Consider the following 19,233-nt stretch of genomic DNA (forward strand, 5'->3'; position numbering starts at 1 on the left):
GGCCTGATTCAGAGCCGAACGCTCTGACCAGAGCGCTCGCTCTGAATCAGGGCCCTCCTCCATGAAAATGGAGCGTCCTCCTGGACGCTCGCATAGCTGTGGGTGACCACCCACAGCTTATGCGAGCGTCCATGATGATGGTCATGATGGTCAAGACCATCGCGACCATCGTGCTTGCGACGGAGACCCTGCGGTAGGGTCTCGCTGCCGCAAGCCCAGGAGTGCTTTTGGCTCTATCAGAGCCAAAATCACTCCCACTGACATCACTAGTGATGTCAGTGGGGTCGGCTTCAGACGGTAGGCGTTCCCATGGGAACGCCTCCGTCTGGCAGCCACGCCCCCGGCGTGAGAGACCCGGAGCGACGGCGTCTCATCTTATCAACATCGACAGCACGCCCCCTTTGGTGAGAGACCCGGAGCGACGGAGAGCCCGTCGCGATCCGGGTCTCGCGCATGCGCACGACGGAGCTCCCTCCGTCGTGCGCATGCGCAGTGGGGCAACATCGACCTGCTTGCGAGCGTCCTGTGCTCGCGAGCAGGTCTGAATGACCCCCACAGTGTCCATTTCCTGGACTGGCCGGGGGCTGCAGGGGGAGATATCGATAGATCTCTCTTCTGGCCTGCCCTTGGAGCTCCCGTAGGCAAACAGTAGTTTACACCATCTGAAGATGGTGTAAACTACCGGTACTAGCTTCCGAAAAGCTTTGCTTTTTGGAGTTTAGTACATAGGGTCAGATCATAGTCCCCATTGACAATAATGGGGACTGCGATCTATCTGGAGAACTAATCAGCACTTTGCAGGAGATTTCTGTGAAATCTCCTGCATTGTGTTTTTAGTACATAACTACAATACATAAAATTATGCAGAAACTGCAGCTTGTGTATAACTTTATGTAAAAATCAGCTTGATACATAGGACCCTAAGAAACGTAACAACATTTTTGGACAGTAATTACACCTTTTTAAATTTGTTTATTCAAATTTTTTATTTTTTTGACTAGATGACATCTGCAAATATTCATTTTCCCTCCCTCGCCAGTGTTTAGCTATGCTCTCCTGCCAAAGCATTTAAGGTCCCATTGTGAATAGCACATCACACTAAGATCTAATAGAATATCTATAATATGAACAGAGTTTGCCTTTAATTTTATATAGCCATATGTTTCCTATGAAATCATATTTGGCAGTAATGGCATATATGTTCCACAATGCAGCGCACATGTAAAGAAGGAAGGTAAATGACGGAATTATCATATTTGTCAAATAAACTGGATTTCAATACTGTTTGAAAATTACATATATTTCAGTATCATGTTAATCAATTGTTTTTGAATCCATTAATCTGAAGGTATTAGAGGGCAACTCAGACTATCAGGATTGGACTCGTAACAACTTCATCCCTCCAGTTGTGGCCAGGGCTCTTCGAATAATACCACGGACCTGGAACCAAAGAATTGCTCTGAAGGTGGAACTTACAGGATGCGCTCTAGCACAGAGTATGTACAAATATTACGGTTATCTAATTCATCATTGTACAGGTGGCTATACATGCAACATTATCAGCAAATTAGACCAATATTGTAATGTATATGGACCTTAAATGTGAGCGATGCTTATTGTGATCTTATCAGAAAATTTAGGAGAATGCCCAAACTAAAGAGGCCTGATAATCCTATCAGCCTGTGTATGATCTTGCCACCCAAGTGTTTCCAAATTCTATTGTGATCCTGTAACTCGTGGTTGGTACAAGTGGCAGGATTAGGGTGCCCTGACCTTCTTGCTCTGGCCATTCACCTCTTCTCTCTTTCTCACCCTTCACGATTCTGCTAAAGAGTGGAAGGCCACATGCAAGTTCTCTTTCCCTCTGAGCATAATTTAATTTAGGAATCCTAGAGTGTGGGCTCGCTTGAGTGACTTGATTTGTCCTTGCAATGTCCATTTTCACAGACAGGAGCCAATTAAGCTCCCTGATAACCATGGACACTGAGTGATGCTCCTCAGACCACAGCTCTCAGTGTAGATGGCAGAGGGCCAGGAGTTGCACAAGCTCCTAAGGCGTCCAATCATAATTGTAATTAAACCATAATAAACAACCTTATAACTCAAAGAGAAATAAAGACACAGGCAACAATTGCTTGGTCACAGCTTTTATTTAATTATGACAGAATTAGAATCTCTCAAAGGTGTCAAAGAGGGCGCTATAAGATCAGCTCCAGCCAACTAAATATATACACAAGATGAGGGATGACTATAACGCCCCTCCTGAGGATGCAACTGCGCTGCGAAGGACTCCCCTCTTCTTATCCGAGCACAGTCTGTGCACCTTCGCATAAAGGTGCCCAGGTTCCCCCACAGGAGTAGGACACCTGGCCATATTTTTGAAGGGGCAAGTGCCCTACAGCGACCTCTCGCACCACATGTGGCCGCTGATCTGCAGCGCCCTCCCGCCTGCTGCACTTCATTTGGGAGAAAAGTTTTAATAAACTATCAAAATTAAAATACATGAATGGCTCTGGGTAGGGGGGTTGGCCTTACAAACAGCAAAAGATGGATACTAATGGTGCATACACACGTAGCAATCGCTGGCTGATCGTGATGCACCCTCCCTGGTGTGCTGGGTGGTTGATATCGATCATCCAGCACACCCACGTACTTACCGGCGACTATAGTGGGTCCCTATAGTAGCCGGCATGCACGGCCGATGGACGATACCGCTATCGTCCATATGTGGCTGCGTTTCGCTGGTCAATGGTAAGTTGGTAGGGTCCTTTTTAAATGATCGATTTGAACGATAACAGTAACGATATCGTTCAAATCATTCTTTAAAATCGCTACGTGTGTACGCACCATAACTGACAACATCCAATCTATAAACTACACTAACCACTCCCCCTAAATTGCTATAGGACAGAAAACAACCAATGGAGAATAAAATACTAAACTGACAAAATTCTTCCTAGCAACAGGTCGATTAACCCTAACTAATCACAAACTATTAGGACTCGTATCTAGTCTCAGGCATATACAGCCCTCGCCTACTTTTACCAACTGCTGCAACTGATACCTCTGCATGTAGCCTATGCTGTGGCACTAAATAAATCTAGTCTTAACAAGATGCTGGTAAGAGAAGGCTTAGATTATTTGCATTGTATTTTAAACTATTTAGTGTCCATGTTGTTTACTTTACATTTAATTTAATTGTCAAAGAAAATTCTTCCAGGATTGTTTATTATAACAATTTTTTCCTGTAACTATTCAACTAGAAAACTACTATAAAAGTTTAAAGATTGTTTTGTTTAAAGAAGAAATGTGGGAGAATATTAATCAACACTTCTCAGTGGTGCTAGAATGTTTAATGTTTCTCAAGGCGGGTATTCACTACCCGATTAAACCGAGCGATTGAATGATAACGACATCGTTATCGTTAAATCGCTTGTTAATCGGGCCGCATAATGTCAAAAACGACCAGCGATGCGTGCTCCTGCTGGTCATTATTGACATTTATCATCCCCCGAACATGCTGGTCAATCTGCTGATAACGACAGACTGGCCATGTTCAGGGATGAGGGAGGGTGTCTGCACTGAACGACTGAATATCAGTGTAGACACAGCACAGACTGTTAAACGACTGCACTATTACAATGTCGTAATCGTGCAGTCGTTTCCCAGTCTGCTAATGGATGTGCCCATTCAGTGCATTCTCTTCTGCATGGAAGCAAATGAAAGAAGGGACAAAGAAAATGACTGGATGAATACGAGGTTCAATCTAATCAACTCCAACACTCTCCATTATTAATATATTCCTCATTGTCTCCACACCGCTAATTCGCCCAGACATCATGCCACATTATGTTACCCACACTCCCCAAGTGCTTGCAGCCCTTCAGATAAATTGGTTAATATTTTAGTAAAAAATAGACTCAAATAGCCCTAATATTTATAGTTGTACCCACATTCCAGTAACTGGCATTTTTATTATGACTTTATTCTGTCAATTAATGTGTATGTACTGAGTATTATGCATACTTGCCTACTTTTGAAAAAGCATTTCAGGGAGATTGTGAAAGCAGCACCTATGAGCGTGGCGGTTATGTGGACGTGGACTGCTACATCTGAGAGGTGTGCCATAAAATTGATTTACATCCACATGTAAATGAGCCCCAAAGCAGTTAGTAAGATCTACTTGTTGATGAAAACACACTGATACTTCTCAGAAAATACATGTAACCATAGGGATCATTGTGCCTTACAATAACCAATGCAGGGAAATTATACTAATAATTCAATTTGAATGTATATTGGGCCTGATTCAGAACTGAACGCTCTGACCAGAGCGCTCGCTCTGAATCAGGGCCGTCCCAGCTAAATTTGGAGCGGCCAAAAAGATGGTCGCGATGGTCTTGCGATGAGACCCTGCGGTAGGGTCTCACTTACGCAAGCCCAGGAGTGATTTTGGCTCTATCAGAGCCAAAATCACTCCCACTGACATCATTACTGATGTCAGTGGGGCCGGACTCAGACGGTAGGCGTTCCCATGGGAACGCCTCCGTCTGGCAGTCACGCCCCCGGCACGCCCACCAAAGGGGGCGTGCTGTCAATCAACATCGACAGCACGCCCCCTTTGGTGCGAGACCTGGAGCGACGGAGAGCCCGTCGCTATCCGGGTATCGCGCATGCGCACGACGGAGCTCCCTCCGTCGTGCGCATGCGCAGTGGGGCAACATCGACCCGTTTGCGAGCGTCCTTTGCTCGCGAATGGGTCTGAATGACCCCCATAGCTCTGTTTTTTCTTTTATATAACAGTGTCATAATGGGGGTAAGGTCAAAAGAGGGAGATTGGTAGACTCTTCAGGGAGATTGCTACTATGTCAGGGTGTCTCCCTGACAATGAGGAAGAGTTGGCAAGTATGATATTATGTGTAGGTGATTGACCTGTGCACAGCTCCATTGTCTGTGTCTCCTGTACCATGGTGTGTCACAGAGGAGAATATGGCCTTCAGTAACAGTACAGCCAACACTCCTCCAGACACAGTGTGATAGCGACATATGTACACTTCCAGCAGCTGTCACATTGCATCAAAGCTATATTTTACAGATATAAATATATATATAAAACCATAGTACCTATGTTGTGATCATACTTCTCTGCATGCAGATATAAAGTGAAGCCTAAGTAAATAACCCTTGCTTAGACATGCACTAGAATACATGTTGTCCTGGTGATGCTTTCTCACCCAGTTTATTCTGTTTTCATCTCCACAGCTCACAACTCATCCACTCATCCCATGTGGAGAAAGCCAAATGAAAAGAAGGTTAAAAATGTAGTAAAAGAAGAAAGAAACATCACTGAGCCGGTTCCTTCTGAAGAAAATAGTTTTGGTATGGATTGAACATTAGCACATGTACTAATGTTAGACATCAGCAAAGCATCAAACAAACAAAATAAAGAGTGGATTAATCTTATTTAAATCTGCATTTGTGGCTTACACTGGTTTTAATAGCAGCTGGCTCAGTCATAGGGCTTATGTGCATGTGCAATATACAGGTTTAAAATTAATATTGTCTCCCTTCTGATTCTATTTTAGGATGGAAAATGATTGCAGTTGTCATACCACTAGCCCTGGTAGTGTGTGTGCTTGTCACCGTTGCCTGTATATGCATATCACGGTACAGTTCTATTTTCTTTTCATGTTAGCATAAGAAAGGCTTCAATGCTGATGAGTGACTATTATATTGCTATTACTGCATGTAATATGTAAGGGCCCAGCGCCATGGCCGAGGTGTTCGGGACAGTACTAGTTCTCCACTGTCTTGTCCTGTGACAGCACAAGCAGAGCAAATGAGTGGCCTGTCCAGCCTTATCACCCAAGATATCATCCGATGATAGGCACTTTGCCTTGTTCTTCTGGGGTGACTAAGGGTTGTGCTCTCGGCCTCCCAAACATTGCTAGTTTGATCCTTACTCCCAGGATCCTGTGTAAGAATCACATTTCTGCATTCTTCTTACACACAAAAACTATAATCTGTAATAACATTTATGCATGAGTATATTGTGGAGCCTTGCTTTCAGTGTGATATTGTAATAGCTATCGCACTGCTTGGTAGCCCTTCTTTTGTGTCATTTTATATAGCTAATCAATCTTCTTTTATGGGGGACTTATATATAGCAAGCATGAGTTGTTGTTTTTTTGTTTTTTGTTTTGCACCCTCTATGCATATACACAAAGTTATTTTTGTACTTTTGCCACTCATCATTTGAGGAAGGGCTCCTACAAATAGTCAGATGTGCTCTTTATTTCGTAGTTAAAAGAAAGAAGCTGTTGTATGTGTCCCTAAGCTCCACTAGATCCTTCTAGATATCAGTATATTTATATAGGACACAAACATTCCGCAGCGCTTTACAGAGAATATTTAGTCATTCACATCAGTCCCTGCCCCAGTGGTTAACTTCTAGATTCCTGGACAGAAAATGTGGCCAAAACCGCAGTACGGTAACAACCATTTTATTTATCAAGAAAAGTATTTTGAAAATAGCAAAGGTACAGGACAGGAGTCACTGTCAAAACTACCGTGGGTGCAGTTGCTATGGAGCCCAGCGGCTTAGGAGGCCCGCCGGCCCAGCAACCAACCCATTGCAACGCACTTGTACTATCCATCCACTGTTACCTTCTATAGCAGTGCGGCAGAGATAGACTCCACAACGCTGATTAGCCGGCGCCAGCTCCTCTATCGCTCTCTGCAGAGACGCTGACATCATCCAGACGATGACGTGATGTCAGCGTTTCAGAAGAAAAGAATAGAGGAGTGACAAGGTGCCATAACTGGAGAGGCAGCTGAGACTGAGCCGTACAATAGGTCAGTGGAATCGCTGCTGGCGCCGAGGCTTGCAAATTGAAATATATTCCTCTGGCACAGCCTCAGCCACTGTCCTCAGTCCCAGCTCCCACATTAAATGGTACACAAGAGTTTATCCTGCTTGTATGCTTGTGGTGCACCAGGACCCAAACTCATTATAACAATCTTAGTTAATAACTGCATATTACAATAAGGAAATACAATCTGTCCCACTATATTGATATTGGCAGTTTTATATAAAGATCATAGAATAAACTGTTAATTGCATATGCACAGTAATATCATTGTACAGTATGTTCAAAATTTTAAATAAATAAAAATAGTAGGCTCATAGCATTTATTTGGTGGAAAATGATGAGGAGATGTGGAAATGATAGACTGAGCATGTTAGTACTTTAAAATGATAGGCAACATTAACCACGCCTCTTGTGTGGCACTAGCCAAACCAACTCTGGTGGAGACCTGAGTAGCGGGGCCCCTTAAAAATGTTGCTATGTTGCCCACAAAGTACTAGTTACACCCATAGCAGGAGTCACTGATCTTTTAGCCGGGATGCATCTTCTGTTTACACAGGCAGCGGAGGAAACCCGGGGTCAAACCACAATATTGTAAAAACAAAACAAGTTTGCTTTTTTTGTGGTATGTTATGTTGACATTGAAAATATAGACAATGTCGACAAATACATTATGTAGACATCAAAATGGTGACATGGACTATACACTGAAGTGCCCAAAGTCTGGGGTTAGTTGCATAATATCATGTAGGACCCCCTTTAGCCCGGTGAAGTGCAGTAACTCGACGTGTCATCGATTCTATAAGTGGATGGAAGACCTCTGGAGAGATGATGACCTATGCCGGTGGATAGGTTCCCACAGCTCCCTGATATTTGTAGGTCCAGGATCTTGGGTGTGAATGGACCTCTCCACCACGTCCCATAAATGCTCGATTGGGTTCATGTCGGGTAAACATGGTGGCCACACAATTTGTCGCAACTTTCCAGAATGAACCACTTGGGCTGCAAATGGTTATTAAGCAATGCACTGAGGGGCACTTTGGTGAGTTTTCTGCTCCCATTTGCTATGGAAGCTAAAGAACACTGCAGTGACCTGCTGGATATGAGTCTGGTACCTCCTGCATTGAATGTGGATGTGATTTCAGCCAGTGTCGCTTCTCTGTTACCATGGACAATTCTGGCCAGATGCCGCTGGTCAAAATCATTTAGCACCCGTGGTTGGCCACTGCGCTGTCCACAGTTGTTGGTAATGCATTCCATGAGGTATTCCTGGTACACATGTGACACTCTAGATCGAAGAATGTTGAATGTTCACACAACTTCATAAATGGAATGTCCCATCAGTCGAGCACCCACTAACATGCCCCATTCCAACTCCGGTAATTTACGTTGCCTTGCCATGAGCAGCCTAGCCGGTGTTCAAACCGACCCATGCGATGTTAGAATACAATTGATGCAGGTCTAGGCATTTCTATGATGTCATAGTATGGTGACGCCACCTACCATTACCTTTACACTTTACATACTGCTATCCCATGAGTTTTGGTACTTCAGTGTATGTAAACAATAATATGTAGACAGTCAAAATGTTCACAGGGACATAATGTAAACAATGTATAGACAGGATAACGTGTTGACAGGTTTAAAATGTTGAAAGTCAGAATGTAGAACTGCCTATTATTTGACTGAGGTTTGACTGTAGGTTAAACTTTAAACTATGTGCAGTGTTGACATTTTGACATGGTCAGAATGTTGACATTTAAAATATAGACAGCTAGTGACACAGACACAACTCTCACAGATAACTCACATTCATGGGAACCATGGGTATTAATAAAATGTAAAGTTTGATAAGTGATCCGATCAGTGCAGAAGATTACTTTTCCTTTTAAATAAAAATCCCAGTAGACTTAAGTAAACAGCAGACAGAATTGGTACAATCTGTGTCTTGGTATACAGATGTTAAAGAAAAATACACACATTTATACTTAAGTTTTAGTAAACGTATGGCCTGAAAGACCTGAAGCCCGCCCGACAAAACTGCTTGGCAGAGGATCCGTGCTGCACTCATTGATCTCCTACAGTGATATTCTCCTGATCTGGCTTTCCTACTCTCATATACAGTTACAGCCCTAAGCAATCTGGCAATGCTTTGCTTAGTCCTCCTTTTGTGCAGGGTATACCTTAATTCTACTAGGAGGGTATCCATAATACCATATAGGTTTTGAGAGTACAACCTTTCTTTTAACACGCACTTATTCCTTTCATTCTCTCATGTCCTTTTTAATTAATTTTGCTGTTTTAAATGTAACATTTTTATTTTAATGCTAAACCAGTGCCCTACCGTACAAGGACTTTTGTTTTCTCTGTGTTTGCAATTTCACACTAACATACAGAAATGGGCTTTGCAGCACCTTACTTTACTAAAGAATACTGAATGGGGTTACTTACTGTTAGATGTCAATAACCTACATGGGTCTGTGATGGGTCTGCACTGTGCGACATGAAGGGGCAGGCTGGCATTGTGCAATGTTAAGAGGGGGGGACAATCAGGGGAGCTCTCTGGAATTTTATAGCATGCTAGTACTTCGCCCTTCAAACAAAACTGCGTATTGGGGTGGAGCCTGTGGTGACTAATAGCTGTGATGCTGGAGGGGCACACAGGGCTTTAATATGGGGGGGCGGAGCAACAGAGAGGGGCGAGCAGTGGAGTGATCACTGTGTAGCCAACAGGATTCCCGAACACCACCCATCCGGGATTACCGTGCCTCTAAACAGAGCTCTGGATTTCCAGACTGTAAAGTACAGAGGAATCCTGGATGGGTGGCAACCCTAACCCACACAAAAGATAGATAGATGTTGCATTGTTCTTGCTGCTTGTTTTTTTTCTTCTTATGGTGGAAATAAAAATAGTGAAAGTATTCTACAGTCCAATCAATCATATTTTCTTTGCTAAAATTCCTACAATTTAGTTAGCCCCTGCTATTTTCAATGGAAATTGTATACAAATGGTTTCTTTAAAGTAGGGGTGGGGAACCTTTTTTCTTCCGAGGGCCATTTTGATGTATATTACATTATTCACGGGCCGGTGCAGCCCACGTCCCCTCCGCGTGACGTTACACAGGGCGGGGCCACAATCACCAGTGATTACAGCAATGCTGTAAGGGCAGTGGTGTGACCATCTGAAGCGTCCTAAGGACAGCCAAGGCGGCACTGCTGCATAGATTCTGGCCACACTGTGCAATTCTTGGCACCCTGCTAGCCAGATGAGGCTAGCAGAAAAAAGCTCTGAGGGCCAGACCAAATTTTTCTGAGGGCCTTATAGAGCCCCAGGGCGTGAGGTTCCCCATCCCTGCTTTAAAGCCATATGTAACAGCAGCCACAGGTGGTGATTTTTATTCTGCAAAATGATTTGCATGAATGCAGCTTGTGCTGATGGCTAATGTCATTATGCGGGTATTGGACCAGCATGTAAATTCTAGGAAGTCTCTCCATTAGAAAAATATCCTATAACAATAGCTTATTAAAGCATGACTGTTATTTATTGATCGTTGCAGAAACAGGTTGAAGACAGAGGCATACAAGACCGAAGAACAAAAAAGCGGTAAGTGAGGATTAGATTGAGTTAAGTACGGGCATCTATAAGACATACTTGCCTACTTTTACATAGTGCCTTTTGGTAGATCTTGGAGGGGAGGTAGGAATGGGAGTTGCAGGGGCGTGTTACCACATTGTGCCATTGTGTGCAGTGCTGGAATATGTGGTGAGAGGGTAGGCTGGACCATGATGAGGCAGTTTGCTGCAATTACTGTAGCGTCATCCAGTTCCTAGACTACCTGCTTCACTGGGAGAGGTGAGATCTGGGAGGCTAATCTGCTTTCCCTAGATTGTGAGAGAGTTCCCTGAAATTCCGGAGTCTCCCAGACAATATCATATCATTTATTTTCTCTTGTACAGGGTGCTGGAAACATCATGAACAACCATTTGTGAGACAGCAGCCAACAGAGTTTGCCATCAGTTACACTAGTGATAAGGATGTGCTGCAGAAACTTGACTTTGTCAAGTGTGATACAGAAGGTAGGAAACAAGTTAGGATAACTATTTTTACTGCACGGTATTGAAATTTGATTCCTCCCTCCCACCTGTATTACTCTGGAAGCTTAACATACTCAATATGCCTGGGCATGAAATACACACCCTGCATGCTCACCCCAGAGCTCCTGCTGCTCAGCATAGCATCTAGCACACAGTTTGCACAGAGATAATTGTGATAGGTAAAAGAGTGGAGGATTCTGCTCACCTATAATATTTACAATTAAATGATAATTCTGCAGTCCCTTTATTTTGTGATAAGACCATTTATACAACACATTAATCTGGAGCATTACAAAATTGATATATTTCTTAACATTGTTTTCATTGTTGCTTTGGGGGTGTGGGGATAGAAAGTTAACACTGTACGTTTTTGTGTATTCTCCATCTGTTGTGTATAATGAGCATTATTAATATGCAAGATGCATTGCACAATACTTAAGGTTGGAATTGTGTACTTGTCTCTGCAGCAGTGCTAGCTTGGTAAAACTGATTATTCCCAGTGTAATGGGGACAATGTGTCTCATTAATTGAAGTGATAGAAAATGTAAAATAATTCAGATGCTGAGTTGTCGTCTTCTAGGGTTAGATGAGAACTGTTTTGTACTCGCTATCATTATAAGAAGGTGCACATTCCAAATAGATCTCCTATTTAGGTCCCAGCCTGCAGAGCTTACATATTGGGGGACAACCAAGATATGTTCTTAATGGATTTTGCCTCAAGGCTATGTGGATATATAGATATGGTTCTCATAACAATGAGTCAGTTAATTTCTCTTAGCTACCTTCCAAGCTGCATTGGAGTGACTGGTTCTCACACTTACATCACACACTCCCTGAAATCACACATACTACATGTGATGGCTAGAATGAAGTGCACTGCTAATTATAGGAAGATCATGATCTAGGTCACACAACTAATGCCCAGTATTTCTCACATGGCAAGAACTGTAATGGGTTATATAAGCAACATTGACAGCACAGATGCGTACTGTAGACCAATAATCTAAATGTGCGTTTGCATGTAAAAGTGCTGTATATATGTTTTAAAGAAGTTTATCAGCACTGAAGTTGAGTGCTGATAAATGAGATAAGTTTGAGGCTATGGATGAAACATTTTCCTCATATACATCAGACTTTTTGTCTGTAAGCTTATTGAAGGACCCTTCACTTCAAGTAACCTTAAGTATAGTAATAGTAGAAAAATGTTGCACACTGCTACCAATCCTCTACACACACACATTCTCAAAAATGGAAATGTTTTCATATATATTAGTGACTGTTACTAGATGCTTATTCAGGTTTGATAAACGTGTATTTTAAGCTCATCAGCTCTTGAAAATATTAGAGTAGAGTAGTAGACTACTCAGCATATAAAAGTCATTTCCTTGGCCAGTGGAGACACCTGGTGGTAATTTACTTGTAAAGCTAGTGAATAGTTCATAAACAATTATGAACACAGTATATATTCTTATTTAATTCATAGGGTATAGAAAACTTTGGCAAATGGGTGTGTATTTATATACTTTCAGTGATGATCTTAGAGCCCATCTCTATAGTAGTGTTAATTAGGACATTATCTTTAAGGGAAAATAGTTTAATTTTTAGTACCGTAGTTTCAATTAGCTTTTGTAACATTGCTTACCAGACTACAAACCTATATTTAATGCCTTGTGTGTCTGTCTTATTGTTTTTAAATTTTAAATACGAGCATACAGATATGTCCTCTTGCATCTTTGCTGCGTACGTGGCAAATTGCACCACGCATGCCGCGAGGTGTGCGCCCACGAGCAGATACGCGCACTGCGTTCACAACTGTGACTCCATAGGATTCCCTGGTGAGGCGTGCTCCCGCAAACGCAGTGCGCCTCATAGTGTACCGCAGCATACGCTGCTGCAGGTAATCGCATGACGAGAAGCGTGTGCACGTTTGTAGCGTGATCGGCAGAGCACACATCTGTATATTGTACATATGTCACTGCACTGAATGCAAGGCTGTCCATAAGAATTATGGGCCCTCTTGCAATTTCTCATACAGGGCCCCCTCTCTTTAGAGATGAGCTTGAAAAACTTATATCTCACAACCAGATTGTACACTGATATTCACTGAAAACTGTGGTAATTGAATTCACATTTAGATTTACTTGCAGCACTCCCTTCCCTATAGTTTATAAATGAGAGAGACTTTTATGAACCCCCCCCCCCTTTGTTCCCAATCTTCAAAACAAAGTCAGCACTTGTATGTTATGTAGGGTGAACTGACTTAAAAGCATCAAGTATCCGACCCTCTACCCTGCGCGCCCGCTCTTATGCATTGTAGCATAAGGTAAGCTATGTAGTCCTTGTTGCCCCTCTGCACCCTGTGAAACCATCACTGCATCGTTAGAAGATGGCCGCAACCCGAAAGCTGCAGGGAGTCTTATTAGTGATGGTGTATCTAAGTAGTTCAACTATGGTACCACAGTAGGATAGTTCCCCAAAACCCAGATATCCTAGGCTGCAGCCTGATCCCTCTAATGATGGAACAGGCTCTGGCTGCACAACCCTGGGTCTCGGGGGCCCGATAGAGGAAGATGTTAGCGTGTCCTTCTCCTTAATCCAGCTCTGCACCCATTGACTGGGGTTCTAGGCACGAGCCCAGGTTTCTTAAGGAGATGTTCTGGGTTGGATATAGTGAATGCCCATAAGGGGAACTCTGTCATGTGTAGAGGGTGGGGGAATATAGGGAGCAAAAAGTACAGACAAACTCATACCAGTAACAGTATCAAAATAATACAACATTGTAAATTGAGACTTGGGGCCGTATTCAATTAGACACGAAAAGGCGTTTTTGGTGAAAAAGTTTTGCTGATGTAATTTTGCTAGGCTGAAAAGTATCGCCGTATTCAATTCCAAATACTTTTCGCAGTCGCGTCAACGCAATGCAATGTAAAAGGCAAAAAAGATTCGCCTATGAATAGGTGGTGGAAAAAAAGTGCAGAATTGCGGTTTTGGGGTGCAAACGTCGGGAAACCACTCAGTACCCTTGGGACAGTCCCCCAAAGCATAACTGCGTAAAAAAATATCCTAAAAAAAGACCACCCCAAAAAATTACTTTGAAAAAGGGGGCGATAAAAAAAAAAATCAAAATCAGGGTACAAATTTAAAAACTAGCGAAATAAGCTTTTTGGGGGTTTGCAAGTATGGGGGGAGGTGTTTTTTTGATTGCAGGTGCGTTGTTTATAGTTTTTTTAAAACTTCACTATTGCAATTTTTAACCATGCTTGCACCCATTTTCATGTACCCCAAGTTTGCTGGGACTAGTTATTTCCTCCAAAAAAACCTGCTAAATGCTATTTTTCACCACTTGTGCATAGATGCTAATTAGCAGCTATTGAGAGGATAAAGTACCCCAAATACCTTCATCAGGGCTATTCTGGGGCATCTAGATTGATCCCCAATATTAGTGCATCTTTTGGGGGGTGTCAGGCTGATTTCCCCAAATCTGACAGCACTTTTCGCCTGTTTGCGTTTCGCCTGGTCTCGTTTTCGAGTCCTTCGGAATTGAATAGGGCGAAAAGCAGGGTCACGCAATAAAAGTTTTCGCCTCCAAAACACGCTAAGTCGGCGAAAAGTACATTCCGCCGAAGGGCTGCGAAATTATCCTGGCTAATTTAATACGGCCCTTAAAGTAAACAGACCAGCAAATGGTGATGAGGGACACAATGCTTTAGTTAAACATAGGAGGAAGAATTGCTAAACGAGGTTTTAGCTGTAAATTTCATCAGAACTCTCATGCAGAGTATAGTGCCCTAAACTTAATATACATAATATATATATTTTTTATATAATATAATAATATTATTTTTTTATTTTTTTTTACTTTAGCACCACAACTAACAGATTTATTAATCATAGATCCATTTCTTCTTGGAAGCAGAGTTTGAAAAATGTAATTTCTCTAAATCTAATTAAACAAGTGAGGTTCAGACTGGATTCTCTTAGTTTCACCTCTTCAGCAGATTTAGATACACCCAGCAGTAACAAGCCAGGTTGCACCCTGCACACACTCCAGGGTAGTCACAACCCACACGGTCTAACATCAAATTTGTTATATTCGTATCATAGATTCTTATGAGCTCTGATCTCCAATACAATTACTGTGCGGCATCAACACGCTGGACAGAGCCTCAGTGCTGTATGAGCCACAGGGGTGAGAGGTGGTACAGGTGGTTTAGGCTGAGCAGGGCACCCAGGCATGGTCCCCTTCTGGACGGTATCTAGATAGAAGAGCAACAGTGTAAAGGTCGACATGCAATAGGTCAACAGGTACAAAAGGTCTACAGTGCAGAAGGCTGACCGTTTCAAATGATTGTTACAAAAAAATGGTCGACACATGTTTTTTATGGTTTTTCAAGGTTAATGTTAGGCTGCCGGAGGAGACGGTAAGGGTTAGGCACTAGGGGGATGGTTAGGGTTAAAATTAAAAAAAGATGTCGATAATTTTTCGACCAATTTAACCTGTCGACCGTTTGTCCCTATTGACCTTCCGAACTGTCGACCTTTTGGCCGTATCCTCAACGCAGCCGTATCCTCAACACAGCCGTATCCTCAACGGCTGTTGAGGATAACACAGCCGTATCCTCAACGCGTTTCTCCGCACTTGGCGGCTTTCTCAAGAGGCGGGTGTAGTCAGAGGGTCAGTCATAACCCAATCTTATAGTGCTGCCAATCAGAGTTTCAGGTGCATTAAATGATCAGTTGATTAAAACACACATTACTGCTCTCTTCATATCTGGTGATATCACCAAAAGAGACACAGAAGCAGAGACTTAAGCAGGCTTAGTTATTCATATTTACCCGCACCTGATACAATACATATCATAATTATAATAATAATTTATAAATATAATGCAGCCAACCAGTATTGAAATTAATATTAAACCTTATACTTAAATAAAAATAAATAATAAAAAAGATAAATAATAAACAACAATAATAATACAGAAATATATATTAATAATAAAAACTTGACGTGTTCTATTACCTAAAATATTTGAAAGTAGGATGCAGAGAAGCACCACCATTTGCCTTTAGTTGGCCAATCTTGGAGCACAGTTGTAGACACTTTTTTTAGAAAGGAATTATACTGTATATATTGGGTAAAAGACTCCTTTTTCTGCAATAATATATTTTTATCTGAATATTAAGAATTGAATTTGTAACCATTTGACCACACAGCATTGTTTGTATGTATCATCTACCTAGATCTTGAAGATGTTTCAATGCATAACAGGTTTTGTTGTTTTTACTAGCTTGTCTATTACACCTGTCTTTGTGTGTTTAGATTACCAGCAATCTCTCATGATTGGCACTGGCACAGTGTCAAGGAAAGGATCCACCTTCAAGCCCATTGACGCTGATGTCAAAGACGCACTTTGTAGCCAGGAAATAGAAAACCACTATGACTGCCCTCTCAGGACCAATGAATATGCATTGCCTCTCCCGTACCCTGAGCCAGAGTATGCTACACCCATCATTGAGCGCCACATAATGCGAGAATGTACGTTTTCACCAGAGTCTGGTTACAATGTCCCTGTGGTATCTCTGGACCGTAAGCATTCATTCTCTGCTGTCAGTTTTCAAATGTCTTCCAGTGCAGAGAACAGTGGTGGAGACTACCAAACACCCCACAAAATACACATAGAGGAGTGTGAATATGATTGCCCAAGAGCCAATAGTACATGGGCTATGGTGGACGGTGGCGATTATCAGAGACCGCAGTTCTGCACTTTAGTGGCAGATGGATACTCCTCTCCTAGGGACTGCTTGAAGCCTATAAATCAGACTGCCATAACTGCTCTCTTATGACTGGCTTAAGGGTGCTCTATGTATGAACAGCCCCATTCACCAATGTTACGGCTCAGCTGCTGAAGATCAATATTGTTTACATTATTATAGAATCTATTTTGTGAAGTTGTTTGAGGTTGTCTTGTGACTTCAGTATACAAGTTGAATAAGGTGTATTACTACACTACCAGTTCCCAGTTACTTTGTGAAATATGTGCAATGTGTACAGAAGATATTTAAGAGAAATGTAACCACTTTAAAGTGCTCACCTATTCAGGCCGGATTTCTTACTCGATCTTCATGTAACAATTATCACAAAACTACACTTTCCTGGTGCTTTTATTTTTATTTTTTTCAATATTGTAAATGAACACTGTGAATGTTTAACATGTAACTGACCTTAATTTATATTCCCTGCAAAACAGGAACTGCCGGGCAAAGTGCTAATTCATAGTATATCTATTAATGCAGAGATGTCATACTTCCATACATCATCTGTGGTATAACTGCCTCGTTTTATACACACAAATATCAGAGGGGTAGCAGGGACCAGAGCTGAGTCACATCTTGGATGATATGTACATGATGCTACCAGACACCCAAGAGACCACCATATAACTTCACTGTGTGTGTGGCAAAAATCTGCTTTGTTCTTGGATCTCTGGACATCTCAGCTTGGCGGGTGTGGGTCATGAATGATATAAAGAAGTTTATCTCATTCATGACCCACAAACGCCAAGCTGATATCAGGCAGTGGGTAATCACTTTATTAGAAGCAATAAGGAGTTTACATTCTGCTTTTACTCATTATAAGATGTCTGTGTGTTAACCATTATGACATGGAACTGTTTTTAAAATGTTTTTACATTTGAGCTATTTCTTATTGTCACTATAATGTTCAAATTTAGGCTAATGGATCTTCTCTAAAGTTGTGTTTAAACCTCTATGGCTTACCTGCACACAGTATAGGCAGCAATTTTGTGGACTGAACCTATAGTCCTAAGAATATAGCTTCCTGTTTAACTAGGAACCAGAGCCTTGTGAATACTGGGCCTGGAGTGCTACGTTCTCGGAAAACAAAATAGCCGTCTCCAGGATGCATGGGGAAAAAAACGTATTTTGCTAGTGGATAAACATCCATTTACTGTGTTGTAGATTTTTATTTTATTTTTTGATTGTATATAACATCTGAAAATCAGTGTTTTATTGCAATTTACAAGATGGACAAATCTTTCATTGTATGCTTTGGCTGGACCAAAGGACAATAATAATCTCAGGTAACCTTTTGCAAAGACCAGACATGTATGTTTATAAATCAAATGCTAGGGTGGCAACACATAGGTGCTTTACCTGTTACTGTGGTACTTTATAATCACGCTGTAGTCACCGCAGATTGAATAGCTGGTAAAATTGAGATCAGTTGTCACTTTACCATAGGGATTGTCTCTTTTCTCAAGGGATCTGTCAAGTATTTGAGAATGCTTCAATGTGTACTGTATTGACAACCCCACTCAGCAATCTATATGTTACCAGTCATTCAAGCTGCTGTCTCTGCACCTTTAATGGATTGTATCACAGGCACAAAGTAAGTGCCCACATGTGTATACTGTAAGAGCTCTTGTGCTTTGTATATGACTGTATATTCTCTTTTACCAGAATATATTAGGTGAAAAGAGGATAAATGAGTGTTCTATTTTCAACAGAAAAGCATTTAAACGTCATATTTTCCATTTGTAAGATTCTTTTGTTTTCAACAAAATGTTTAGTTAAATGCATTAAATTCAAACCATTTTATTAAGTGCATGGTTTTGGTTCTGTTGCTTATGTACTTACCCTCCAGGTTTGTGGGTTCTTGGTGTTTTTGAACATGCATACCATTGTGTTGCCTGCAAATATCATTGTCACAGCTGATGTCTGAGGAAATCTATTTCACAACCACCTCTCTGTAAATATTGGTGTTACACTAAATGGTGATATTTGACCGATACAATAATAATTGTATTTGATCAGCTGGAAAAGCCTATAACCTATCCATCCACTGCTTTTTGAAACTCCTGAAATAAAATCAATGCATTTATTATAACTTTATGTATTTTGTATTTGCAATTAGACTGATTCGGTTGCACATCACATAGTGGATAGCATATTTGGGAGGAGGTGGGGGGGGGGCTCATAACAAATAATGGGCATGCAGCAAGTGGTAAAAACTTAAAATCATATGGACTTGCATTAGCTGCTGAGATTGTGACTACTAAAACCGACTGTTCAGTAGCTACATGTGTACCATATGGCTTTTATAGACTTGCCTGGACATCCAAATAAACATTAACATGCAGCATTATTTGAATGGCAATTATGGTGTTTGTATAATGCAATGATAGACCAACAGATATTCAAATCCATTTTATTTCAGACCAGAAGCAAGTGTATTGCCTATATAGTA

General features: G+C 41.6%; 1 protein-coding gene across 2 annotated transcripts in view; it reads left to right on the top strand.

Annotated features, from left to right (window-relative positions):
- The window catches only part of DCBLD1 (discoidin, CUB and LCCL domain containing 1), a 91,965-nt gene extending 73,081 nt beyond the window's left edge, over nt 1–18,884 (top strand). The window contains exons 10-15 of one of the 2 annotated variants that reach the window (XM_088480967.1): nt 1,349–1,496; nt 5,263–5,379; nt 5,586–5,667; nt 10,433–10,473; nt 10,827–10,946; nt 16,288–18,884. In XM_088480967.1, coding sequence (XP_088337093.1) covers nt 1,349–1,496; nt 5,263–5,379; nt 5,586–5,667; nt 10,433–10,473; nt 10,827–10,946; nt 16,288–16,811 — 1,032 coding nt within the window. In that variant the 3' untranslated portion in view covers nt 16,812–18,884. Of the gene's footprint in view, nt 1–1,348; nt 1,497–5,262; nt 5,380–5,585; nt 5,668–10,426; nt 10,474–10,826; nt 10,947–16,287 lie in introns of both variants that reach the window. The other variant, XM_088480966.1, reaches the window with a different exon arrangement.
- The last annotated feature ends 349 nt before the right edge of the window (nt 18,885–19,233 follow it).

Source organism: Taudactylus pleione, unplaced genomic scaffold, assembly GCF_031769625.1.
Source record: "Taudactylus pleione unplaced genomic scaffold, aTauple2 ptg000259l, whole genome shotgun sequence".
In the NCBI taxonomy this organism is placed as follows: Eukaryota; Metazoa; Chordata; class Amphibia; order Anura; family Myobatrachidae; genus Taudactylus; species Taudactylus pleione.